Genomic DNA, 27,516 nt, shown 5'->3' on the forward strand with positions numbered 1-27,516 from the left:
CACAAGACATCCACCTCTTCCCACGCGGTCCTGGCTGACACGTATTATGTAAGACTCAGCGCATGCGCGAGGTCAAGATTGCCTGAGCAGTCGAACGTCCTCAGAGCCCGCCTCTGTTTTGCGGGACACGACCCACATCCTCACAAGCCGCATCGAATAAGCATTTTCAACTCCAGTCGGATCTCTCCATGGGAAGAATTGCCTGTGATCAGGTTGTCTTCTTCCTCCGCTTTAGAGTCTTCCAGCGCGCACCGTGTCAATTCACCATTGCCCAGCGTGTCCTGTCCTCATCGGGTTTCTGCAACCACAACACATTGTTTTCGAGGTTTCTCTGCACTTCTTTTGAAAAGAGGGAGAAATGCGGCTCTCACGCAACTCATTGGGGTTCCTCGGAACCGCTGCTGCCATATCTGCACTTTTCGCAAGTCTGATATCAGAAATCTCCTATTGCGAACCTGCCGGCGGCAAGGACGAGACCGCGAAGGCAGTGCCAGCGTGCGATAGCAAAACGCAGGGCCAAGAAGAACTACTGCTGACTCTCGACAGTAGCAAAGCGGAGATCTCTTTTCTGTGCAGCGTGGAACACTCTGCTGTGCTCGAGCCTGCTACGCCTCCTGATAGTGTCTACTTGACGAAAGAATGCGCCAATCCGACAGTCCTGAAGGCTGTGTTCCCCAACGCCTCGTTCTCGCAGTCTAGTTCGGAGCAAAAGTCGCCGGTTACCCCGATAACCTACACCCTGAAAGTACCCCTGGAGGAACGGAAACAGCAGGATCTGTATTACTTATGCAAAATCACCAAACAGTCGAGTCCGGTCCTTGGCCACAGAACAGGTAGTGATCCGCTGGAGACCACGACGACGTGCAGGGTTCACATCGCTGTAATTCCACCGAAGGAACCCGAAGCTCCCACAGCAACCGAGTGCACATCTGGGTCCGTCACGGCCACTGTATCCCTGTCTAGTCCGCTTGCGTTCAAATGTGGTAGGGAGATGGTGCTGAAACCTGAATCCGTCACAGACGTCTTCGACGACAGCGACGGCAAGTGCGAAAAGCGTGTCGCCCTGAAGAGCCTCTTGGAGGCTGAGTTGGAGCAAGCGCAACCTGCGAGAGATGGATATAAGCTTCAAGTTAAGGAAACGCCGGGACACGACGTCGCGTTCTGCTACCGGTGTGTGAAGCCAGCCGTCTCCTCAAACACAGACAGCTTGTCACCGACCCGAGGTGCTGACACCAAGAATGAGGAGTGTCTTCTCAAGATTTCCGTCAAGGGCAGTGCGGGGGCGTCAGCGGCTCGAGGAGCCGTGTGGACAATGTCTGCTTTTATGGCGTGGCAATTCTCCTACGGGTTGTTTTCTTCGTGGATGTAAGAGTGTTGTTCGAGACGGGGGCCCTCGTTTGAGAAGGACGCACGACCATGTTGTTTGAGTAGTTGTTCGTCGGCTAGGGGACTCTGGTGGCAGCTGACACCTGCTACCCTCCAAAACTGCTATACCCCCGGCATGATGCAACAGACAGCGGATGCCCGCGATGGGAGGGATCAGCGCGAAACGTTGACAGCGGCCAAACGGGCATCAAGCTGCTGCAATTGAGTTACCGTTTGAATGGCGAGCAGACCATAGTACACGCACTGGAAAGTGGGGGTCCGCACTTCTTCAGACGCGCGAACTAAGGCGTCGATTGATCGAAGAACGCAGGAAGACGGAGAAACGAATTCAAGTCCTTTAATGCTGGCGGCAAACTCACAGAAGAGCGCTCCAGTTTCGCAGTTCCGCGTGGCGCGGACTGGCGCACCGGTCTGCGGCTCTCAAGCATAGTCCACCGAGAATCCTCAGCATCGTTACGACTCTGCAACGGCGTCCAGCTGGGCTCCATCCGGGTCCTTCGCGGAGGTTACCGCATAGACTGTTCCAGTCTCTGTTCTGCGGCGTTTGCCTCCACGAACCTTCCTCTGCACAGTCTTCTTGTCTCTGAAGAAATATAATGCTCTGCCATGTGTCTTGATAGAGCCGGAGAAAAGACCGCAGAATCAAGGCAAGCGCACATGCCGAATAACCAGTGTTTCGCTTGGATGTCATCAGTGTGTGCACTGTTTTCTGGCATCGTGTACTGCGCGTGCTACTCCCATTCTGTGCGTTTTCAGTTCTGAGTTCAGTTGCCGCACGCGGGTGGCCGCCTGAGAATGCATTCCCCGCGGCCTGCTGCCTCGTTCACAAAAGAAAGGGTCACGCAGAAAGAAATGAACATGTAGTAATAAACAACAGCTGCACTAGGAGAGGAAGCCACGACATAGAGTTGATCCTGTCTTCCTGCCCCAATCCCAACATGCAAAGTGTGCCCTGTTGAACATGCTGTTTTCTCGACCTAGCGCAAAATCAAAACGCAGCGTCTGCCAGGGCGTCGTACATCGGTGACGAATTCAGGCTCTGATACAGAGTGGCAGGTTGAGGACAGAAGGAACAGCTTGTCCTCTCGAAAAGAGACGAAAACAGTGATAAGGAAACAGAACTATGTAAGATCGTAGGAAAGAAACTCTACCCCGAAGTGCACATGTAGAGTTTTTAAGGGAGCGGAAGCTACCACTCCCGGTTGGCGTGCTAGGATGTCATGGGAGGCCAACAGGACGTGGGGGAAGCCGTTTTTTGCGTTGGAGAGCCTTTGCCAAATAGCGTTTCCACGAAGGACCAGTGTGCTTCGCGTTTTGGCATGGTTTCACTGGAACACGTTGTTTGCTTGTCTGTGTCTGATACCGCCTGGCGGCAGCGGCGCAGGCGCGGCTTCGCTGTTATTTATCGTCGGGCCTGAATTCGGGCACGCGCAGCTTGGCAAATTCTGAAGAGAGCAGCTAGAAGCTTTCGATATCAGGTCCAAAATAAGATAGGAGACATTTCCAATGCTGTCTATCTGAGCCAAAAGTTCAGCAAAGTATCGCATACACTGCGTTCTGTTGCGTGCCGCACATTGTTGGTTCTTCTGTGTGAATGCGTTGGTAGAGTCTCCCGTAACAGGTTCTCGCTTCGCTACTCTGCTCTGCAGTGGACACCCCCAGAAGGATCGTCATTCGCGTAAAATGTCTGCCCTACACATTTCAATGGCACAGTTTTGTGTCTGCGTCGGCGTCATCGCGGTTATATGCTTGACGGGACCAGGGCGGGTCTACGGCGAGCCGCCTGGTGCTCCGCCGCACTCACCGGATAACGGCGCCCAGGTTTGCGACCAGGCCACCGGCGAAGAACCAGAGAAACGAATTCAGCTCACCCTTGACGATGAGAAGGAGGCCGTTTCCTTCAAGTGCACCGCAGACAAGACGAAGGTGGTGCTTGAGCCGAACCCAGCGAAATCGAATGTTTACGTCGGTTCGGATTGTTCCCCCGCCTCAAAGAAAGAGTTGCAGTCTGAGCTTCTTAGTGCCGAACTAACGGAATCACCTGAAGGCGATCAGGGCGATAACACTGTGAAAACCTACACTCTACGTCTTTCTCCGGAGAAACGCAAGGAGATAAACCTCTGCTATGTATGCAAGATTACGAAGGCCTCGGTGGGTCGCAGCAGAGGTCGTTCCGGTCCGGATGTTCAAGAAACGACTGTCTGCCAAGTCCATATCGCCGTTAAAAAGCCCAAAGCAGAGCAAAGCGGTCCTGATCAACCGCACGCAAGTGACCCTAAAACGGAATGTCGAAGTGGATCTGTGACGGCAACTGCGTCCAAAGAAAAGCCCCTTAGTTTCAAGTGTGGGGATGGGATGATGCTGACGCCGACTTCACTAACTAAAGTCTTTGACGACAAGGACGAGAGGTGCGAGGCGGAGACTGACCTGCAGAGCCTATTTGATGGTGAACTGGAACAAGGAAAATTAGGCGACGGCACATATACCCTCAATGTTAAGAAACCGCCTGCTAACACCACACCCATCTGCTACCAGTGCGTGCGAGAGGCCGGTGGCACTGACAGTAGCCAGGTGCCGCCCCCGCGAGGTGCTGGAATGGTGGATGGAAAGTGCCTGCTGAAGATTTCTGTTGCCGGAACATCCGGCATATCGTCTTCCGCAGGCCTTTCCGTAAGGCATCTTCTGAGTGGTGGAGGTGTCGCAGCGGCACTCCTTTTCATGGCTGTATGATGCAACAGAGCGTTGGTTGTGACGTTTCTGATGTGCCTTCATTTCGATGCTTGTCTCGGATGCGCTTACACCAAACGCGAGAGCAGTTCACCATCCTCAACGAAAGAATGTGTGCCGACAGGAAGTATGGTCACCGCAGCGAAACGTATCGCAGGGCGGTTTGGACGGGGGAAAATGGTGGTGAAACGTGTCAAAGACCACACCCGTGATTCACGACCCAACTAGAGTTATTTCAGGGTTGCTAGACCTGATATTTGCTCTGCGTTTCCACCGTATGTAGCTAGTGCAGCATACTCTCAAGCTAACGGTGTGCCCGGGAGGCCTGGAAGGCACGCTATCAACCGCACTAACTCTCTAGACACGTGACGGAATGTTGGCTCTGAACACCATACAATGCCAGATTCGCTGGTACTGTTCCGCCTAAGTGATGGCAATCCAGCGTGCTTTCCACGCGCACCGAATGAGACGTTAGGCTGGACGTAAGTTACCATCCATTTCTGCTGCTCAGCAGTCCCGAACAGCCTCTTAGAAATGGGCCAGGAGTTTTGTGGATACGGTGAAGTAACAGCTCCTATGGCGAGTCAGACACAGTGAGTAAAACGAGGAGACCCGGTAGCACATGACTTACGAGTGAAGAATGCAAATGATACATGAAGTAAGACCACGCTGCGCTGAAGGCAGCAGGCCATGCGGCTGCACAGTCAGACTTTAGGCGCCGGAGAGAGCAGAGATTGCCACCTCGTATCAATATTACTCTAGCCGCAACAGTACAGTGTTCGAAGGCCACATGGTTTGACATGTCTGACGGCGTCAAGCAGCTGCTGGGCGGCAAGACTGGATCATGTAGAGTCTGTTCCAGTGTCCGGGCTTCCCCTTTACGAAGATGCAAATCATTCCCGTGTCGTGGACGAAGGCCGAGTGCCTCATGACCATGTTGTTTGGTCTGCACAGACAAACTACCCACCCGCTTGCATTCCTGGATATAGAAAAAAATCTTCGAGAACTGAACGTCTCTCACCCTGACGTCGTCCCGCAGGAGACAGCGTGGAGGTCACGGCGACAGTTCGCATGGATTGCACAAATGATACGGGGGCAACGTTGGACGACAGAGGGTTAGAGACGCCGTCAGAGCAGCGGGGCACGTCACTAGACTAGAGAGACGGACGGCAGGAATGGTGCGGCAAGCGAAGACCACTGAACGGGACCTAAATTGCAATGCTGCAAGTAGGATAAGGTAACAGAACACGCATCCTGCACTGGATGAGATGGCCGTGGAGGGGAACACGGGGGCGTGGCAGGAGTATGCAGGATCACAGAGCAAGGAGTCAAACCTTGGCACGCCGGACACAACTACAGGAGAACGCTCAAGAGCTCTAAAAAGTGCGGCAACGCGAGCTGATCGTTGTTCACGCGACAGATTGCTGCGGGGACTAGCCTGCTCTTGGCGTGTGTGCAGGACTGCCCCTGGAGAGATCCTTCCTCTCTCAGGAGCACTGCGCCAACTGTTAGGCATGAAGGTGTCATGCCCAAGACAAACTCGGCAGAACGCTTGCGTGCGATCATGACCGATCGGATGTGCTGTTCATGCGCCTGACCTTTGTTGGTGCTGGGGCGAAAGGTAGCAGAAGAAAACGGATGGGTCCGTCGCACCCGCCAGTGACGCAACCCGCAGGCGGCGCTGAACATAGTTTGACTTCTAGGCGGGGAGTGTACTCAGAGCCCCAGAAAGGACCCAAAGCGCAGGAGAAGCTGGTGGGATGCGCGATGACTGATAACGACTTGAAAAGGTGCCAAACAGAAGCAGTGCGTACCGCCTCCAAGTTGCACGGCGCCATGAAAAAAAACGGCGCAGGAATGCGTCTGAAACCAGCGGGAGTGCTTCAGCACAAGTATACACAAAGCAAAGAGCTGCTGTCCATGCGGAAGAAGCATTTGGCAGCCAGCAATGGGGAAAACTTGTTAACAGAGAGAAAACTGTACAAGACACCGCTCGCAGCAACTGCCAGTGAGTGACGTCTCTTGGCATTGTGGAGACAGATCGACTGTGTGCCATCGTCCTCGCCTCGGCACAATTCACGAGCGAGAAAAGGCTCTGCACACACGGGCTGTCCTGGTGTCCCCTTCATGGCATTTCGCTTCTTGAGGACGGGATGGACGAAGAACGAGACAGAGAGTAATCCAACGGTACGCCCCAGCATCGATCCAGTGGGGCCGTCGCGCATCCGACGACGGCAGGGATCCTTCTACACGCCGCGCGAGTAACTTGTGCTGAGCAGAGAAAGACGCGACGTGACTTCGCCCCAGCCTTCGGATGTGCATTTCAAACAGCTTCAGGTGTTTCCTCGGCTTCCAGCGCTGGATCGCTGACAGCTGTTGCCGGAACTTCCGGTCATCCGCCAGGCAGCGGCGCCGTGTGCTTGAGGCCCGCCGGTGTCAGGCCAGGGTGTTTGATGACTGCGTCGCATGGTTAATCCCAGACAGAGTCCACCAGAGTACTTCAGACGTGCGGCGCTTCGTCACTTCTCGCAGTTGCACTCCCTCGAACAACGTGTTGCTGCGATGCTTCCGGAGCGAGTCTGCGGCAGCCCAGGGCCGCCTGAAGAAAACAAATTCGAGCCCTCGGGCACTAACAGCCTTTCGGAAAAAACGCTGAGGTTGACCTCTGGTGCTGGCTCTATCAAATTCAGCTGCGGCTCAAGTCCGAAAGCTGAACTTTTGCCCTAAACTAGAACTTAACGATGAAAAAAACAAGGCAGCAACAGACGGCTCGCCTTACACAAGCACCGCGTGCTCTGAGGGCGAAACAAATACGTTGACGGACCGGTGGGACAGTGGTGCCAAGCTCGAGGCCAATCCAGAGTCATCAGACCTGTAACCGACGCCTCCCGCTTTATTTCAGCTGAGCCTTCCGAAGACGGAACGGGTGTCATTCACTACTGGTGCACTCTCGGCGTAGGTGACAGAGTGAGACTCGCTGAACACGAATCTGAAGGACACGGAGCAGAAAAGAAGAAATGCATCGTCACCATTAATGTTGATGAGACAAAGCCGCTACCACAGCCCCTTCCGGACCCGGGTAAGGAGGAGGAAGAACACCAGCCGGCAGCCGGCACGGTCCTGCCTCGCCTCCGACTGGGACTTGCGACCTTGACCACACCAAGAACTGCTACATCTCGCTTTCACTGGAAGCCGACCAGAAAACTGTGGAATTCGGCTGCGGCTCTAACAAAGATGCAGAGCTTACACTTGACGCTGGAACGAGTCAGTTTTGCCTGGACGCCGACTGTAACAAGCAGGAGTCACTCTCGGCTCTGGGAGAGGGCGCGACACTGGATGCAGCTGCAGAAGGAGCGAAACCAGTCTACACACTCACCGTGACTTCTAAAATGGCCAAGGACCAAGAGATGTTCTACGCGTGCGACGTTGGAGGAGCTCCCGCAGCTGTTGGGGAAGCAGGCAGATCTCAGCTGACTGAGGAAAAGATTTGCGTAGTTAAAGTCGCCGTCAAAGCCGACCAGGATGCCTAGGAGCCTGCGGTCGCGGCTGCTGTGCCGTCCTCCTGGATTCGTGGAAAGCTCTCCCTCGACCTTCTGTCGACCATCGTTTAAAGCGCCTGCTTCTGCCTCCTGTGCTACTTTCCCTCGGGGGATGCTACTGCCACCGGATGAGCTCCATAGCTCCCGATCAGTCACTTGGCAGCACAGTGGACATTCCGAATGTGCGCGGCACGACAGTTACAATGAACACGCGGTAGGCGAGGGTTCAGAGGGGATGCAGGCCGTGTGTTGAGACCGGGGTGCGGATACGAGGATGTCCAGAATATCGGGAGCCATGGACCAGATGCAACGAAGGCGATATAGGGTGGTCGTCAGGTACAACCCGTGAAATGAGGAGCGAAGATGGAGACGCTGGTGGGAGCAATGCCGGCAGGCACGAGAATGGTGCTGCGAGCAAGGGGAGACACGGCGATATCCGAGCGAGAGCGATGCATAGGCAGCGCCAATAAAGTGTCATCTTCCCCAGAAGAGGCCGATGGCCGCGGCGTCGAAATTCTCACGCATCACAAGAGACGTTATTCGACTAGTGAACAGGATTTTTTTTGTTGGTGAATTGACGTCACCCCTGCGTAGTTCCTTGCGCCCGTGCAGCCTTGTCGGCCTACATCACGGTGAGTTTCTTCGAGCATGCCCCAGTATTAGGCTGTGGAGTTCCTTTCCCCACGTCGCCGGTCTCTTGCCTCGGATTTGAGACAATGAGGTAGCATAGAAGAGTGGAAAGCTTCCGGACGTGCAGAAAGCAGACGACGGAGAGATGCAGCTGCTTACCTGAGCAGCGCAACCGATGAAAAACGGTAACACGTATGGAGAGACATGCTTCCCTTCTATCAGGAGTGGTGGTGCTGCACCATCGTGCACGGCGAGTCCACCAGGATCCCTGCAGACTGGTACCTGAGCTGACGGCAGCACTACATAATATGCGCGCAAAAGAGTTCGAGGAAGGGGTGACGCAACAGTATGAGCCAGGAAAGGCGCATTACAAAAGAGGAAAGACTGTGGCGCAACCTTTGACAGACAGAGAGCTCGGCGAAAAAGCGGGCAGGGCCCCAGCTACTCTGCGCGATGCGACGGCGGGATAGTCTGCAGACGTCTCACTCTGCTTCAGACAGTAGGGCGCTCCCAAATATGCGCACTGCCAGCACGGAAAGGTCGTCCACCTTCAGAAGCAATGTGAATCCCACTGGAACGTCTGGGCGGAGAGTAAAACATCAGCAACTTCTCTCTTGCGAGGGGTTTAGCTGCACAGTCTACTGTAAAACACGTCTGTCTCTCCTAGTTCTGTACCCTCGGAGGGGGAGCGCGGATTTCGCGCCCGTGTGCGCGGAACCGACGGGTTTCGCCGCGACCCGGGGTGGCGAGCGCCCCTTGGAGACGCAGGCAGGCGCGTGGAAATGCGTCCCTCTCTGTCAAAATCGTGCACTTCTGACAGAGGCTGCAGCACTTGCTGAACGAAGCGTCCCGCCGACGCCGACTTCAATCGCCCATGTAATTTTGTCTGCTGGGTTAAGATCTCCAATTAGTGCCGGACGCGGGTTCGCTAGTCAGGTAGCGACAACGCTGGAAACTTGCAGATTCCATCCCAGCCCTATTTTCGAGGGGCTATGCTCTTTTATTCCATTGGTTTATCTTTTTCTCGTGGTGTGCTACCGTAGTGGACGGTCGCTTTCGTCTGTGTCCGTCTCGCCGCCGATACAGTGCTGCGCGCTAACAGTGGAGGTCGGACGTGGAGTGGCGGTTCAGTTCACTTCGCGTCTGCGCTTCAAAGAGAAGCTGGTTTTTGCAGATTCTCAAGATGAGTCGAAAAAAATTGGAATGGACCTCCCTTGCGATCATTAGCCTCATGTTGCTGGTGACGGTTCTTCCTGAAACGAATGCTCTACGCCAAGTTCGAGCTTCTGGCGATCTGCATCCAGCTCCTGAGACAGAAGCCGTATGCGATCTTGCAGGTAGTGCCTCTCCTAACAAGAAGCAAATAGCGCTGACGAAGACAATGTCGACAATCAGCTTCAGCTGCGGCAAGCAAGCTCAGGCGACTCTCTCGCCACCGGTCACGGCTCAGTGGTTCGCTACGGAAGCGGGCTGCCCTCCCACGAAATTTGCGAGTTTGAAAGCCGACTGGGGGGATGGAGCCGTATTGAAAGCTGACTCAAAAGACACGGATGGTGTAGCGAAAACATACAAACTAACTGTTCCAGCGACGGGACGGAAACCGGGGGTCCTCTACTACTGTTGCTCTCTCGAGGACAACCGGGTGGTAGAGAGCCCTACAGCATCCGTCGCAAAGGCGGCAGAGCCAAAATCACCAAAAACCTGCAGCATTGTGATCAACGTCGAAGCAGGAGAAGGGCAGATGCCGCCTGCAGCGAGTGGAACCGAGGCAAGGCAGGGAGGCGCGGGCGACTCGACAGCGGTCTCCGTAGAAGTTTGCGACCCACGAGCTGGGGGACAGCGTCGAATTGACATGACTTTGGCCAGCGACGCAAAAACCATCACCTTCAACTGCGGCTCAAGTCGTCAGGCTAGGCTGACGCCTGCGGCCTCAGCCAACCAGTTCTGCGTTGACTCCGCATGCTATCGAAAGGAAGATCTGTCGATCTTGGGCAACTTTGCGCAACTGTTTTCGGCGGAAGCTGAAGACAAACGGACTGTCTACACCTTGAGCATTTCCAGGAAACCCGACACGGACACAAAGATGTACTACATGTGCGCAGTTAAAAGCAAGGCCGCAGGTGCCCGGAGGGCTGGACTGGGATCGTCCCAAAGGGACAAGCACTGCTTAGTCAAAATCACAGTCAAGGGTCAAACGGCGCCCAATCCGTCGGCTGCTGGGCTGATGGCCGCGTCTGCCGCCGCAGTCCACGGACTGCTTAGACTCATATGAATACAAATATAGATGTACATATTCGTTATTTACATTCGGGTCGTTGGTAAAGAGTGAAGAAAGAAGGTTCGTCACCCCCGTTCTTCGTCCTCTCATCGTACCACTCCCCGGTGGACTTCGTTCACGGACGGCTCGACATGTCTTGCGCAGGACTCTGGCTTCTGCGGACACCTGCCACGTTCACACGACTGAGAGGATATGCAGTGGGCACGAGGAACTTCCTCCGTGACCTTAGGAATTCGTCTTACGGAAAGAATGAGCTCAGGTAAATTTCAGAAAGACGGGCGCGGGTTGCGCAGGGTCGCAACGGGAGGACGAAGCAGTACTGGACCCTCGGTGTGAGACGTAACTTGAAGGACGCCAGAGAGGAAAAATTAAAGGGGCATGGAATTAAAATGCAGCTGTGGATGGGCAACATCGAGAAAAGGGAGCTTGGAATGACAGGGAAATATGCAGAAGCGTATCTGCAGCGACGACGGCAAAGGAGAACGCAGCCAACCAGGCAACGTGAGGCCGCATGCGGAACGAATGCAGGTACCGGTGTGGTGAACTTCTGCGACGATGCACGCAGTCGAAGAAAGGGTATGACAAGAACGAATCCACCACGTTGTGAGGCCGGCTAGATGTCACTTTGTTGCCACAGTAGGAGCTACTGCAGTGACGAATCCCCTGGGTGAAGTTTGCCGTAGTTTGTGGGCTTGCAATTGTACGGACATGTAGAGGAGTCTCTACGCTCCCTTGCTTTTGTTTACCACGGGGTATAGTGGACTTTGACCTTCTGGTGGCTTTTTATGCCAACGCCTGGCCTACAGTACGAATATATATTGTTTACGTGACGAGCGGTGTGTGTAAGACCACTTTTCGTGCGCCAAATTGCTAACCAAAATTCTATCGTTCCAGCGTGGTTCCTAGAGACACTAAGTATCCATGAGTCTACTCTGGCCACCTCGTTCAAACGTGCAGGCAGGTCTCTCTCCGGCGGCAGTCTTTGTGCGCGATATGTCTGGGTGTGCAGGTCCTATGCAGACTTTGTCTTGAAATTGTACGCAGTGAAAGCAACGCATTCGACCACGCAGAAAGCACGCGAGCTACACACAGCTGGAGCGTTAGGGAATAAATGGAACGGATGCGCGTGAACAGGGAGGATACGCTGCTGACTTCGTGTGGCGTGGCACGTGTTCTCAAGCCTCGGAAGGCGGGCAGACAGCTGGACTCTCGGCGCATAGCCGTATGCAACGCAGAAAAAAATCAGTTACACAAAAACGCAGAGGGGCAGCACTACTCACGCACAGAGGATGGTGCAAGAACTTCTCGACAGAACGATTGGTAGTGAGGTTGCCACTCGCCATATTTACGAGAAAGCCGACAGGCACGGAAGGCCGCAAGGCATGTCTCCGCTAGGCTGCCACAGAAATGCGCCGTAAGGCGTCACCAGAGACGCGCGGGCGGGGCCGACAGTACTTTCTTGAAGACAGAACGCGCCCTGGGTTTCGACCCCCGCGGCTCGACACTCAAGCATCCGCGGAGATGATCCGCGTCTTTGCCGTGATCCTTGACGCATCTTTGTCGGTGTGAATTGAAGCTTTGTAGAAAAATCGTGTCTTCTCTGAGAGACTGAACGAGAAACCTACACGATCGCGCATGCGCTGGCACGGTGTGTCAACCCCAATAGCGAACTGCCGTGCTCATGCGGTGTGGGACGCGGGGTAGCGGACCGCTGGTACACCGAGTGCACATGGCGGGTACGACAAATTTTGCGACTACTAACACGTGTTCAACTCTGTGCTGGAACTGTCTGATTCGCGGATATTTGGGTCTTCCAGACTGGTGAACATTTGCGTGTACGTGCAGTCGGGTGCAGGTTGACTCGCTTCCTGACTGTGAGTGAATGGCGTTCACCTTGGAGTCGACGTTCTATAAGCACATGGCGTCGCATTTTCCTAACAATGAAGCAGGTGTATCTTTGTCAGAGGCTGAGGTTTCTAATTGGTGTATTTTTGGTCGTGTGTATTCTTTCGGGAACAAACGTATTTTCCGCTGACGGCGCGGTGCCTAGCCTTCCGCAGAATGTCCTCGACAACAAATGCGAGCCTCAGGCTGTTAGCAAAGACGCGCGTAAAGTGCTGACGCTGACGAAGGATCTGGATACCATCAGCTTCAGTTGTGGATCCAACACAAACGCGAAGCTTTCTCCAGATGCAACTTCTGGGAAGTTCTACGCGACGGAACAATGCTCCACGGATAAGCAGAAGACGTTGAAAGACATTTGGGGCAACCACGCTGTACTAACCGCGCAACCAGAGGTCGCATCACAACCGAAAGTGTACCAGCTGACCATTCCTAAGCAGGAGCGGAAGGCAGACGTCCTTTACTACAGCTGCAGTATCGATGAAAAAGCTAGAGAAGCAAAACTGGACGATGCCATGAATGATGAAGAGCAGATGCAAGGAGCGACAGAAACGCAGAAATGCACAGTCATCATCAATGTTACTTCAACAGTTCTGGACCCTCTTTCTCCTCCAGCAGCGCAGGAGAACGAGAATGGGTACCACGAAGATGGGGCTGGCGCCGGGGCAGCTCCCGCAGGTACCTGCGACCCTGGTAACCCCGAGACACAACAACTCCATCTGACACTCGAGCCTGGCCAGACCAGTGTTAAGTTCAATTGCGGGTCGAGCGGAGATGTATCGCTCACCCCTAGCGTCGCAGAAAAGAAGTTCTGCGTGGACGCAAGTTGCGAGCAAAGAGACTCCCTCTCGGCTCTGGGCGAAGGTGCGGCTCTAATTGAATCGAAAGAGACAGGGAAGTCTGTTTACACTCTAACCGTCCCGTCGAAGCCGGAGAAGGATCAGGACGTAAACTACACGTGCAATATTGCAGGAGCGGTCGAAGCAGATGGACCCAAAATGGCTTCAGGAACGAAGGAGGACAAGATATGCTCTGTGAAAATTAGTGTTCGTGCCGAAGGCAACTCGCCGACATCTGCTTCCCTAGTGAATGCGGCGTCGTGTTCTGCCGTTGGACAGGCACTCTTTGGCCTGTTGTTTGCACTAACGTAGCTAGACCCCCCTCAGTAGTGTCGTGATTCCAGGGAGCGGTACTTGCACTGTATTGAAGATCTAGTGAAACGCCCCTCCACAGATCACGGTGACTCAGCTATTATTCCGCGGAACCATGGTGCTTTAATGGTAAAGAAATGCCAGATATGGGAGTAGAGGGAGACGATCAAGTCAGCCTGCGGATCAAGAGTCCTAGCACCGATTCGATTCTGTTTGATGTCCACGTCTCAACACCGGTAATGAAGCCCTTCCATTCTTTACTTCTCCTGTATAACGCTCGCTGTGTGCGAGCAGCCAGCACCTGTCCCCACAAATGATCAGCATAAGCATGATGTTCCTCGCAAATGAAAGTGAGGATTTCTGTATTTGTTGCGTCTGCCAAATCAACGGCGGGGGTCTTGCTGCCACGAGAGGTCGGACGTAGACCACCCAATACCAGCCACGAAATCTACTCGGCTGGCTAGTACAAACTACGCGCATCCCTAAGTTGGTGTCAAATATAGTCTGCGAATCTGCTCCTCTTGAGGGGTCCTCTCATCTGGAGGTTGGCTTTTACAACGCAGGCAAAGAACGGCCCCAATGAGAGTCAGATACAAAACAGGACTGAAAAGTAGATTGGGAGGGTCACGAACCAGTGCGCGACATGCTGTACAGGAGAGGAAGGGAACCGCCTTACGCAGAACATGCAGGGAGATAGCTGGACACACGCACGCTGCCGCAAGCGCGGAAGGCAGCACACGATAACGGTTGTTGCGGGACAGCTGAGGATTTGGCAAAAAAAGACAGTTATTTGTACGGGAAGTCGTACCATCATCTCGTCGGAGAGTTGAAGGGAAGATTCTTTGCACAACACATACGGTCTTTCCTGTCACGCGATAAGCTCATATTTCGAACCTGCGTGGCGTGCAGCCTCATGCGCCAGCGCTGAACGAAATGAATTTGCTAGATGCTGTCTTGTCGCAGGTATCCACTCTAGATATCGATTTGCCGGCCATCGTTACATGATGAAGTGGATCGGGTACGGGTGAAGCGTTGAGAGACGTAGCAGAACAAGCAAGTGCCGATACACCTTTATGAACCACCAGAAACCGGACTGCAGAGGAGCGTGTTGCCTGGAAGTAGTTTGCATTGGTTGTTCGTACCTGCTGCACTCATAGACTGTGTGTGAACAGCTGTTTGGTGTGTCGGCCGCCTTCCGGGCAGCATACGAACATAGAGGGGAAACAGCGAGAGAACCCGTATGACAGGAGAGAACACCCTGTGACACGAAAGCTCAAAAATTCCCTGTACAAAAATCACGCATGAAACGAATATATGTATCATCGGTCACACGCGCAACAATCCATGTGGCTGGCGCTGTGAAACCTCAAGGCGCGCCGTTCTGCTTTGCCTTCTCGGCGTGGCTTGTTGCCTGTCGGCTTCTGCGCGCGGAATCAATCTGCAGACATGTCATGTAGGAAACGTGGTGTGTTTACTCCACCACATCCACAGACTTGGCCTCTATTATGATCAGCAAACAGGGGTAACGCCTTCCTGTCGTGGGAAAACACTAGGCCGACTTTGTCAATTTTTCCGCAGTGCAATGGCGCACGTAAACCGACCTCACTCAGCTTGCCGCGGTGCTGCAACGCCTTGAGCAGGGACGACGGAGGAAACCAGAAACAGCACAGCTCTTAACAGGGCCACTAGCCGTGTGGAATTCACTCCAAAGAGTTTCCGCTTCATCATCAGCATCTTTGTAGGTGTCCTCCTCGGGCCTTAAGAGCTCTCACACTGGCTACTTTACAAGTTGTCTCCGCTCGTTCGGTGACCTTCACTACAACTTGTGCTGTTGGTTGTGCAGGCCTTATTAAAGTGAACGCTTGCGTGGACGCTCAAAAAAGTGTCGAATGCTTCTTTTTCTCACACCCTCGGCATCCTTCTGTGCCAGCGTTGAGGCCCATATGTCTCGAGAAACTCATCCATTCTAAGTCGATGATTCACGTGTAAGCAGTCGATCACCGACCATGGAAACTCGTGCAACCCTACGGGTGCTGCCAGACCTACCAGAAAGGGACTGAAGCTGGCTGCAAACAAGTCAACCATTAACTTCAGTTGCGGGCCCAAGCTAATGCACAATCTTGCCGCAGAATGCCCTTACTGGACTATTCTAAACCACAGACGGATGCTCTCAAAAACATATGAACACGCTTAAAAATGTGTGGGGGTCTGAGGCAGTGCTTACGGCTCATCCAGGCGGCGGATATAAACCGCAGAGATACAGGATAACCGTTCCCTCCATCCAACAGAGGGGCGAAACCCTGTACAGTAGTACAGGGTTTCGTACTGTAGTTTCGAAGGCAGCGATTCTCCAGGCCACACAGACGGCCCAGTGTTGCGAACTGGTGCAGCGGCAGGCGCGAAGGCCACAAAGAAGTTCATTCTCACCATCACTGTCGAGGCAAAATAAGAAATAGCCGGGAGCCGAGGGAGGCGCGCGGGCAGGACCGAATGAGGAAACTAAAAACAAGGACCAGGCTGGGTCGGCTCCCAGCGTCCAGGGCACCTGCGAACCAGGCCCAGCACAGAAGAGGCACATTCATCTGAAGCTCGTCAATGAGACCAACGTCAAATTTGATTGAGACACAAGCAATGACGCTACACTCACTCCTAGCCTGTCAACCAAGGAGTTCTGCCTCGACACCGCTTGCGAGAAGACACAGCCACAGTCAACCGTGGCGGAGGGTACTGCGCTAGTTGATTCCGACGATACCAACAGGAAGGGTTACACCCTGCCTGTGTCTAAATATCCGGGAAAAAAGAGCGGGACATCTACTTCATGTGCGGGGATGCAGGGGGAACGCAGGAGACGGACAGGCAAATCTTTCAGGCACCTGGAACTAAGACATGTTCAGTAAGAATCCCCGTCAGGTCTAGGGCTGGTCTATCGTCGGCTGCGGGCGTCGTGAGCTTGCCGCTCGCACTGGGAGGCATTATGCTCGCCCTTTTCTCCTCATGATCATCGGTCTATGTCCACTTTTATTCGGTTGCTTCAATATACAAGGCTCGTCGGGTGGTGCGTTCTTCTTTACGTATGCGTTGTCGACGGTTGTGCAGATCCAGGCTTGCTTTCTGGGCTTCTGTCATGCCTCAGCGATCCATCAGTGCGGCTGTCCCGCTGTGGATCGACCCAGCATACGTGTGGGAACAGGCACTCAATGGCGAATTTGAAACTCTCGTCGGTGCCCGCTTCGTCGCTGTGTGCGGCGGACTGCTCGCGTCATCATGTCCATCCGCTTTCCTTGATGAAGGCAAAACTCTGGGTCTGACATTGGTTGCCGCCAGCTCTCGGGCGTAGGTTCCATCCCAAGATGACAGGGGCAGTAGCGGTTGATGCAGGAGGCCAAGCACCTGACGCACAAGACCAAGCGTAAAATCAACGCTTGCGTGTGTATTATGGATAACAAAGAACGTGTCATATGTGAATTATTAGCGAGACGGACAAGAGGTGAAGAGCAGTTCATCCACTGGAAGAGAACACGGCGACGAAGACGTCAAGATGAGGTTTTAGAGGGACACTGAGGTAAAACCAGGTAGGGTGAGGCTAACGAGAGAGGCGGCACAATTAAGAATCTGAAATGATGACAGTTCGGAGTTTCGCTGCTCAGAAGGATCCAGGAGTTCGCGATTTGTAGTGTGTGCAGCCTTGTGGAATCATACCTTCGGATAAATCCACCCATACCATAGTGCTTGACGCAAGCCAGTTGCTGTTGCCCGCTGGAATACAGTTACCGCTCCCTTTAAAAGCATGTCTTTCTGTCTAGTCCACAGCGAACTGGGAGTGGATTTTTTCGTTTTTGTGGGCGAAAGGGTCTGTCCACGTGCTCTCCGGTATGGATGAACTGAAGTGTACCGGCATGTCAGCTGAGTAGTCGGCTTCCCGGATACCTCTGCGGCAGTAGAACCGGCACCTATATTGCAAATCGATAGCACGCAAACGGTACCAACTACAAGTATTTCGTGACCGGTAATGAAACTGCGACTGGTGAAACCGGAAGCCGGCGGAGACATTGTGAGAGCGCAGCGAGGGAGAGCAACAAGTTAGACTGAGACCACGACGAACTGCTATTGAGTGAAACGGTAACGTTGATAATCATACAGAAGGAAAGTATCCGTTGTAGGAAGTCGCTCAATTCCAGAATGCTGCACAAGGTGCTATGCTACCGTGCCATTCGCAGAGTTGGATGGGCACACGCTCTCGCTCGAAGTCGGCAGAACGACAAGTGCTCTATGAACACCCTAGGATGCCGGAATATGTCAGCTGCCAAGGAAGGCGTCGAAGATCCGCAGTCGCACTCGCATGCCGTACAACTTCTATAAGCTCGCCCCGCTCTCTCTTACAGGTAACTCTCTGCCTGCGTAGCAAAAAGCCGTGTGGAAAAGTTCTGCCAATCCGCCTGTAGGTGGCAATTTGGGTTGCGGCCACATGCAACAACGAGCCTGCGCCTGTGTTTGAACGGAGTGCCAATATCGCTTCCCAAGATTTTACATCCGAGCTCTGATTCATACGAAAGACTTCTGAGCTTACCGGCAAACTTTGCATCGCCCCTTGTATCTGCAGCTCCTCATGAATGTGGTCTCCTACGCCCGACGCCACTGTAGTCGCCCAACATGCAACTGCGCGTGCGGTTCCAGTCGCCACAGAAAACGATGGCCGCATTCGCTGTAGCATGCCACAGAAACAAACCCACTTCTGCTACGCGATGTCATTGTTTTGATTGTAGTCGCTGCTCACTTCATGCCACTCGACCCAAGACTTGGCAGTCCGCCTCTGTCCCGCTAAAATCGTGACCCTGCACATCAAGCACTTGAGCCATTCTGTGCGCCACGACTCCTTCTCCGCAGCCTCGCAGAATGCAAATACCACGGCGGCGCCTACAACAGTGCCGTATGCAGTGTGTTGGCTTCTACACCTACATTTCCAGTCGATGCCACAATGGGTAGCGCCTTGCCGGAAGGGCTCGACCCAAAAATCACCTGCGAGCCTGCAGCCCTTGAAGCTGCTGCCGTGAGGAAGCTGACGTTGTCTGCCTCGACCCCGACTATCCGCTTCAGGTGCGGAAATGATCCCCACACGCAACTGTCTCCGAAGTTAGACTTGCATGAGTTTTTTTTCTCAACGGAACGTTGTTCATCAGATCATATGAAGCCCATGTGCGACACTTGTCCTGAAGCAACTCTGATGGGGCTACCAGCCGTAAAGCCGGAAATACATGAACTGACCATACCGATTACGAAACGCAATCCCTAGTGCTCCGCTACCAGTGCATTCTGGACGAAGCCTCCAGTGAAAATGGGACGAAAAGGACTCAAATGCGTTGAAACTTAGCAGTGGACCTGTACGGACCCCCGTTCCGAGGAAATGTGTTGCAATTGATGTTGCCGCAAAGGAAGCACCTCCTCCCGAAGAAAAGCCTCTGCCTCCGGAATAACAGTCTAACAAGAAAAAAAGAAAACTAGCAACAACTCAACCACCAGCCCCACCCACCCATGCGATCCGGACCGCTCTAACACGAATCAAGTTCGTCTGCGCCTTGCAGCCGACCATCCCGCTGTCGCGTTCAACTGCGGTTCAGGCGCTGGAGTTGCACTCACTCCCAGTGTCGCACATCAGAAGTTCTGCCTGGATGCGCCACGTTTGGAAAACGAATCTCTCTTCACTTTAAGTGAGGGCGCGGCGCTACGCGGAACAACATACGCAGGCATGTCAGTTTACACTCCGAACGTCGCTTTAGAACCGGCGAAGGATCAGGACGTGTACTGCTTGTGCACGCGTACACTAAACGGTGCACTGGCCGCATCGTTTCGAGCTCAGGCAAGCGCCGAGGAAACGACATGCTCGGTCAAGATCACTGTCCAGGCCACCAGCGCTCCAACCTGGGTTTAGGGTTTAGGGTTAGGGGGCGGCTGCGGTGAACAGGCAGGCACCGTTGTTTGCTGCCGGCATTCTTTCTGCGGGAGTTCCAGGTGCGCGGAATTTATTTTGAGGACGGCAACATCTGTGAGAACGTAACCTCGCTTCTTGAGTTGATGGATCATCCACCTGTCGGTTTTCATTTGCTGGTAGCTGCTCTGCACACCGGGGCAGAGCAGCTACCGCACACACAATCAGGGTGGTCCGCCATCAAAAGGGAACAATGTATACACTGGACGAGCAGATGTCGTACCAGTAGTAGTTTTGATCCCTTGCATGCCACCATTCTGCGATTGCGGAGCCACATTCGGGGATGAAATACAAATTAACAGGTGTCGGCACAATTAAAAGCCGAGAGGAATGTCAGCACGATGGGGGAAGCGGCAGCCGCTCACTGAGTGTGGAAACTTCAGGAGAATGGTGATCTACGCACGTATTTGCAAAGGTCGCCGGCTGCCCACGAAGAGCGTGATGTGCCGTCACCTCTGACATATGGTGGCAGCTTGAGAGTTCTTGCATTGATAGCAGCAACCATGTCCGGGTGTGCCTAGAAGCAAATGGACAAACACAACGGCGGAAGGGCTGTCAATCACACAGTCCCTGGCGCAGCGCGACTGAGAAGACGGACAGACAACGTGCAAAAACAGACAGCCCCAATAATGGGGTTGATAGACCGGACAACCCAATATTTGTAAAAGGAAATCCACATCGAAAAAAAAGAACAACCCTAAGAGGGGTTGAACATACTGTTGATCCTGTGGTAGGAATTAAGCGCATTACCATAGAACACCGTGGAAGAACTCCACTTGGAAACAGCAGCAGATAATAACGCTACTGATTAAAACTTAATCTGGCACCATATGTATCGGGTCGTAATCAGTAGGAGCAGGGTTGAGCCCGGCTAGCAGCTGGATGCCCAAGAGGTTTCGCAAGGAGTCTCTCAAAGCGATTCCTGAGGGTATAAACGGCAAAACGTCGAATCGAGGCAAAAGCAAAAGTACCAGTGTCAATACATAGAGTCCCCCCAGTAGGAACGCGCTTGATGTCTCACCGCCCGCAAGCACGCAGGTTGCACACCAGTACACACACGCAGACACGGCCAGTAGATAAGACATTGAGTGGCGTCAAACGGCATTGATACCTGGGCGGAAAACGGGGACACGCAGAACAGCGAGACTCCTTACGACAGTCACACATTCGCTAGGTGACGGTTCTGTAGCATTCGTCTCGACGGATTCACGCGAGCCACTCCAGATGGCGACCATTCAGCGCTGGCATCAGAGTGTTCGTGCGTGTGCACAAGATTGACCGCACTGGACGCAGGGGACACGCAACGGCGCAACGAGCTTGCGGAGGATAACAGAGGACCAGACTAGAAACGAGATGAGGCAGGAGCATACAACCAGACAGATTCCTCGGGCACCGCATTTCGCGCTTCTTTTTCATATCTGGCGAATCGTCTGTCGTTGCACTATAGTCCAGGTGTTCGCCCGCGGGCGCTCTATCGTGCGTAGCGCATGAGCGCAACAAGCCTGAGGTCACCCAACGGCGGAGCTGACGCAGGCTTTTTACGACAAAGGCTACATTGACACGGATCATCGCAGTATCGACCTTTAGGGTTGCTCCTCAGGTTTTCCATGCGCTCCCGCTTTGTTGAGCCTGTCTTCTGAGGCCGACAGAGTTTCCGTTGTGTCGGGATACAAATATTCGCTTCAAAGTTTTTGTTTAGTTTGATCCTGGCGAGCTTTAGTCACCACGTTCAGCGAGAATGGGATGCTGGCAGTTCCTTTTTCCGGCGGCTTGGCCGGTTCTGCTTCTTGGTGTAGCACTACAGTATATTCCTCTGGCTCAAGCTGCTTCGATTGGTAACTCTGGCGCACAGGGGCAGAGTTGTGATCCCTCTGTGGTATCAACTGCGGAGAAGGGACTGCAGCTGGAAATCACACCTGGGCAGAAACAGGTCGTGTTCAACTGTGGCCCGGAGAAAAATAAAGCAGTGCTTCTTCCAGTGAATCATGCAACACAGTGTTTACAGGCCGACTGCTCGCAAAGCTCTGCACAAACGCTGGCCGACGTGTGCACCGATGGGGCACAACTAACGGAATCAGCAGGCGAGGCGATGACAGTGTACACCTTCTCCATCACTCCGCCCGCCACCAAAGAGTGCCAGGTCTGCTACACCTGCAGCATCCCACCCTCAGGTTTTGGGAAGAAGGAGGCTGCTGGAAAAACCTGCAATGTAAAAATCTCTGTCGTTACATCATCTTCCACTACGAAGCCCACGAGTGGACAACCTGGTTCTGGTGCTTCTCCAGGACCCAGCAATCAGACCCCCGGTACTCCGGCGCCACAAGACTCTCCAGGCGGCGGGACTGCAGCCGGTGGGGACCAACAAGATTCGTCATCGATGTCCCGGACGCTAGGAGGCTCAAGCCTTCTGGCAGGTGTGATGCTGTGTCTTATCCACATGCCGGTGTGATCGTTCCCTCTCGTGCTGGCGCCAGCATCAGACAACACCGAATCACGTGGTGAATAGCCTCCGGCACGCTCTCGATGTCATCGTAGAAAGAGGATGGGTTTCGGGTTGTGTGTGTGTATGTGGCCTTTACCTCTCTCTCCGGAGAAAGAGCACTGAGGGACACAAATAAAGGAGGGCTCGTGCTGCGGGCTAGCAAAGCGGAATGTCTGCGGACCATCCCCCCGGAAGTCTGAATCGCAGGAATGAAGGTGCATTAATTCCCCAATATCCTGGGACAGTTTGAGAGGTGCCTGTGAATGTAGAGAATCTAAGTCACATGAAAATACAGGGAAATCGGGAGAGGCCAGATGTCTAACTATCACCGGGGACCTACGCAGACAAAGCTCAACATTCACCGAAAGTTGGCAAGGACAGGGAAAGACGAAAATGACGACTCCGTAGGAATACATCGTGAAAGTGTGCAGCAGGGCCGCGCGGTAGGTTGATGCAAAAAGTGAAATCCAACAGAGCAGGATGCCTATAGGGGACTTGGCTCGACCAGAAAAGAAACGTCAGTGGGACGACTTATGCTATGAACAAGTGATACGAGAGGGAGGTCAGCTGGTTTTTTTTTTCCGGGTCCGGATGTGAGACGGATGGTAGCGCCCAAGCATCTCCCAGTCTTTCGTTGCAGGCGGCAGCGAGAAGATTGCGGTTTCTCTGTATGTTTTTGGAGTGCTTTTGATGGTTAACTACATCTCCTACTGCCTTTGAAGGGGGCCGAGGGGGCAGTGTTGCTTAATTATTCCGTGGTCCAATCCTGTACGGGATTTTGAAACAGACACAGTTGCCGATGGTTGCCGTAGTTTAAGGGCTAAAAGAAACTGACCTGTCACCACTACCGCGGCGACTCCTCAGCAGACCACGGGTGGCACTTGACACTCCGTGTTAAAGGCGTGTATATCGGCCTTTCATGTCTTTCGCTAATGGAGAACTTGCCTCTTGACCATTAGCTGACCACGCGACGGCAACCGTCACTACGTTGACTGCACGAATGATGCCGCCAATTAGGGTAAAACGGTTGTACAATGTTGAAAGCACCAAGCCACGTCAACATAATGGTTTCGAGAGAAGAATGTTTCACAAACAGCTTCACGTGGATGCTCAATCTCGAGCTGCAAACACCACAGCAATGCTCCGGTTACACGCCTATTGTCATTAGGGTAAAGCAGTCTCTCCCCCAGTTGGCAATGATTTGCATTGTCAAAGTCCGCTTAGCCTGCGTACAGGAAGGAGGTGGCTGAAGAGAGCCAGTGCCTGCTCAAGGTTTCGGTCAAGGGCACATCGGGCTCGGCCTCATCCGCATCTTACGCAAAGGAGTATTCTGTCTGATGTTGCTTCATGCGCACCTTGATATAGCGCCTGCCCAGCTGCTCCTTGTGCATCGACCAATTTCTGCAAGTCGACAACTAACTGAAGGGTCGGACACAACGTACGTCCTGCGAGTGCAAATGAGATGCGTAGATAACACTCCGCTGCGGTGGCCATGCGTAGCATCTGACAAAGAGGGAGACTGCCTTCAGCCTCGCAGCATAAGACAAGGGGTCGGCGGCGCCAGGAAACAGCCCAGCCTCACTGTTTCACAGAATGGGCACACCCTGGGTGCGGCAGCGTTGTCGGCTGTATCACCGTCGAGCCATTGCTGTACGGACTCAATCGTGACCGGCTTGCGGTTCAAAGCACCATTCCTCCAGACGTCCTTCTGAAAACACTCACAAAGCCTTGATGGGAATGGGCATGCGGAGGCAGTCAACAAATCTAGCTCGCTAACACACCGAACACGTTGAGTGTAGAGGGATAGTTTGGCAGTCCAGGCAGAGAGCGGACGGTGAATGAAACACAAAGCCCTCTAACGAAGTCAGCGAAAGTAAGTACGAGGGAGTCAGACGTAGAAGAGATCCCGTGATGCGGCTAACGTCGTATATATTGCAGAAACCGCATGCGAAGAAGCAGCTGATACGCTGACCGCCTTGAGAACGTAGAAGCAACAGTTTACAGTCGTGAAAGCTGCGATATAACCCTGCACACTTTCGAGCCCCCGGCAGGGCTCCGTGTGTGTGTGTGTGTGTGTGTGTGTGACGCTCGCCTGCGCGAAAGGAGACTGCAGCGCGGCAGTGCGCAGCAAACCAAGGCGAATGTGTACTTTTTCTAGTCCGTATCGGAGCTGCTGGCTATCGGACGCGGACACTCCTAAACGGCATGTGCAATGAAGAAGAAGCCAAATCTACAAGACACCTGCGCTGATCCGGGTCTCCGACGTTGCCGGGCGCCAGGGATCAGCAGAGAAAGCAGAGCTTGCTTAGGGCAAATGCACAACGGCTTACAGCAGCCAAGTGTGTTGTCGCAGATCACTCTCATTGGCCTTGTATAGGCTGTTGACTTCGTTTTGTACAATGTATCCTCTGGTTACTGGCTTCTCTCAGCGACGAGAACGGTAGACATGCAAGCGCGCATGCGAATGACCTGGGCTCCACTCACCACCAACATGCTCAGCTTCACTGGGTCACCGAAAAACTGTTCTATGCACACAAATATCTGGTCACACAATACGCGACGCTGCGTTATTGTCGCACAATGGTTAGTTCACTTCTGAACGTTCTCACGCCGACAGCCGAACGTGCCCAGTTCATCAACGAGGCACATTGATTATTCCACCGGGGCTAAGTTGTGGTTATGTAGCACGGCTATTAGCTTCGTTGTAGAGATTCAGTTCCGCTGTCCCAGCCCTTCCAGAATGGCGGAGACGTCGCTTCACATCCGGCCCAGTGCTGCCGTCCTTTCATCCTTTTTTATTCGTAATTCAAGATCATTCCACAGTACTGTCGCGACACCTCCTCTTCTGCGGCAGAAACCCGCCACATCAAATATTTGCGACCCTAGCGCGACCACTGCTAAAACCGAAGAGATGTGAAAGGTACCCGTTTCTACGGATAGGATTGCCGTCAGCTATGGAAAAGAGAGTAAGACGAAGCTGGTACCAGCGGTAAGCTCCCAGAAGTTCTACTCCACCGTGGATACTTCGAGTCCACATACAAAACCACTTACGAGCGCATGTGCTGGCGCCACTATGAATGCCTTGCCCAAAGGCGACGCTACCCCAACAATGTATGAGATGCTTCTTTCGAAAAGAAGACGCACACAGGATCTGCTAATAATCGTTTGCCTTTCGAGGGAAGATGCCACCAGAGAAGCGGTTGAGCCAAACTTGCGAACAAACGAAACGCCTGACACGGAAAAGACTACCAAGAAGTGCACGATCGTACTCGATGTTGCGCGGGGAGAGAAAGATCCTGAAGCTCAGGTTCTTCCACCAGCAGATGAGTCTGAAGATCAACCTGTCGAAGATGTTGGTAACCCCTGCTCGCCACCCACAGACATGTGTGACCCCAACAACAATGAGAAAAAACAGATTCAGCTCATTCGTCCCGAAGATCAGGCCGCCATCAAGTTCAACTGCGGATCGAGTGACGACGTCACACTTGGGCCCAGAACCAAGGATCAGGAATTTTGCCAGGATTCCTCCCACCTCGAGAGAAAGTCCTGCTCAACTCTGGGGCAAGGCGCGTGACTAGACGCGTCTCAGGTCGACAAAACAACCATTTACACCTTGAGCCTCGCAGCAAAGCCTGCCACGGATCAGGACGTGCACTACGTGTGCACGCTTGCAGGAAGGGGAGAGGGAATAAGGGATACACCTGACAAAAAGAAAGCATGCGTTGTCGAGATTTCCATCAAAGCACAGAAGAATTTCGTGATGTCCGCAGCCGCAACGGTTTTCGTCATTTTCTATTGTAGGGAGTCTGATTTTCGGTGTCACGTGTAGATTCGCGTAATGGCCCGCACAGAGCGGAGACGTGAACCATCGTGATCTCCGCTCTGCGTATGGCGCGTTTCATTCAACTCGTTCGCATACTTAGCAGATGTGTCTTGACTGCTACGAATTATGGCTATGTATGCATGGAAGGAGATCAGGTGGACACGGCTGCGGCCAGTCTCCCGAAGGAGTGACAACACCCGAGAACCATCGGCGTTCCTTTGGTTAGCCGGATATAACAAAAGCGGTGGAAAACGCAGTTGCAAACGAGCGGTATCCGTACCTTCATATCAGAGGACCTCACCTCTCTGCATGCCGCCTCCACATAAGGGACGAGCACTCTGGGTTCGCATGCCACTGCAATCGCAGAAGAAGGGGAAAGGTAGTACTGTGGACAAAACTCTGCACACTACACCAATAAAATCAACCCTGAAGGCAGAAGGCAGGCATGTGGGAACATGATAGCCAACAGGACAGTCCATCAGAAAGTGACGGCAGAAGGCCGGACGTGATTGCGTGACGGTGCGGTAAGGCCGCAATTTGAGTGCTACCTCTCAGTAAAAAACAAAATGCGGAATGAAATATCTGGGAGTTTCAGCAACAGGAATGGGCAGGTGGGTACGTCATTGACTCTGCACGTGTGTCTAGACTATGTGACGTGTGTGAAGAGTGGAACAAGTGGGCGATTGAGCCACGGTAGTCCAGGGAGCGGTGCACAGGACAGCAGAGTATGTCACGACGTGTAGAGGGAAGTCAAACCAAAAAGATAAACTCTCGTATCTAGTAATACCAAATGTATTCACTGACTAGCAGCCGGTACATCTGTCGGCATTGGTGAAACATGGCTGGCGTCCTGGAGAAGTGGCAGGGCGTAGCGGCAGCAGCCGGACAGGGATGGAATTTTCTCAGCAGCATCCGCACTATCGCCAGTGACTGCTGAGGCCGCCAAAAGGCGCCTGGCGGTAGGAATCTAACGCGTACCAGAACGGAATCTCGGGAATGCTAGTTCTGTGAGGTTCACTGGGTCTCAGCCAATGCCAAATTGACAGACGTGTCAAAGCTGCTGGGTAGCGGGGGAGCAATTTCTTGTAGGGGTAGTTGACGTCATGCGCATTTTCTGCAGCGGTGAACACGCGGTTCAGCAGAGTACCGGTAAAAACGGAGGTGGTATTTTGATTCCACCATCTAGGCAGACATGAGCGGACAATATATATTGTGGATATATATTGTGGTGCTGAGACAGCCTGTAACTGTACTGTGTTGTCGACGTCTGCATACTTTTCTTTGCCGGTTCTTCGCTTCCTACTGCTGCGTTTCTCTCGACGCCCTTGAGCGCCATACAACCGTGAGGTCGTCGTACACATCGTCGGTGCGCGCTGTGATCAGGGCGTGCATTTGCCACCTGTCAGTGTGCGTCGGAGAAGATGGGACGCGGCCGGCTCCTTGTGCACTGTGTACGGGCATTATCATCGTGGCGCGTACCCTAAGCTAGTCTGATTCTGCACCTTCTTATGGCTGTGGGGACCAAAGGGAAAGAAATGGAGAGGCGCCAGGCTCGGGCAAGGCACCGCCGTCCTGTGGTCCAAGTTCAAATAAAGAAGGGATTATAAGTGTTGTG

General features: G+C 53.4%; 4 protein-coding genes across 4 annotated transcripts; all 4 read left to right on the forward strand.

The window, feature by feature from the left end:
• Positions 1 to 358: 358 nt before the first annotated feature.
• On the forward strand, positions 359 to 1,369 carry BESB_033760 (SAG-related sequence; the record flags this gene model as incomplete). Its single annotated transcript, XM_029361962.1, has 1 exon — positions 359 to 1,369. One exon carries the CDS (start codon positions 359 to 361, stop codon positions 1,367 to 1,369), a length of 1,011 nt encoding a protein of 336 aa, XP_029220927.1.
• A 1,700-nt stretch (positions 1,370 to 3,069) lies between these two features.
• On the forward strand, positions 3,070 to 4,116 carry BESB_033770 (uncharacterized protein; the record flags this gene model as incomplete). Its single annotated transcript, XM_029361963.1, has 1 exon — positions 3,070 to 4,116. One exon carries the CDS (start codon positions 3,070 to 3,072, stop codon positions 4,114 to 4,116), a length of 1,047 nt encoding a protein of 348 aa, XP_029220928.1.
• A 5,349-nt stretch (positions 4,117 to 9,465) lies between these two features.
• On the forward strand, positions 9,466 to 10,554 carry BESB_033780 (uncharacterized protein; the record flags this gene model as incomplete). The annotated part of the gene is made up of 1 exon (XM_029361964.1): positions 9,466 to 10,554. One exon carries the CDS (start codon positions 9,466 to 9,468, stop codon positions 10,552 to 10,554), a length of 1,089 nt encoding a protein of 362 aa, XP_029220929.1.
• Positions 10,555 to 12,500: 1,946 nt separating this feature from the next.
• Positions 12,501 to 13,613, forward strand: BESB_033790 (uncharacterized protein; the record flags this gene model as incomplete). Its single annotated transcript, XM_029361965.1, has 1 exon — positions 12,501 to 13,613. One exon carries the CDS (start codon positions 12,501 to 12,503, stop codon positions 13,611 to 13,613), a length of 1,113 nt encoding a protein of 370 aa, XP_029220930.1.
• Positions 13,614 to 27,516: the final 13,903 nt, after the last annotated feature.

The sequence above is a fragment of the Besnoitia besnoiti genome, chromosome II (genome assembly GCF_002563875.1).
Source record: "Besnoitia besnoiti strain Bb-Ger1 chromosome II, whole genome shotgun sequence".
NCBI classification, from domain to species: Eukaryota; Apicomplexa; class Conoidasida; order Eucoccidiorida; family Sarcocystidae; genus Besnoitia; species Besnoitia besnoiti.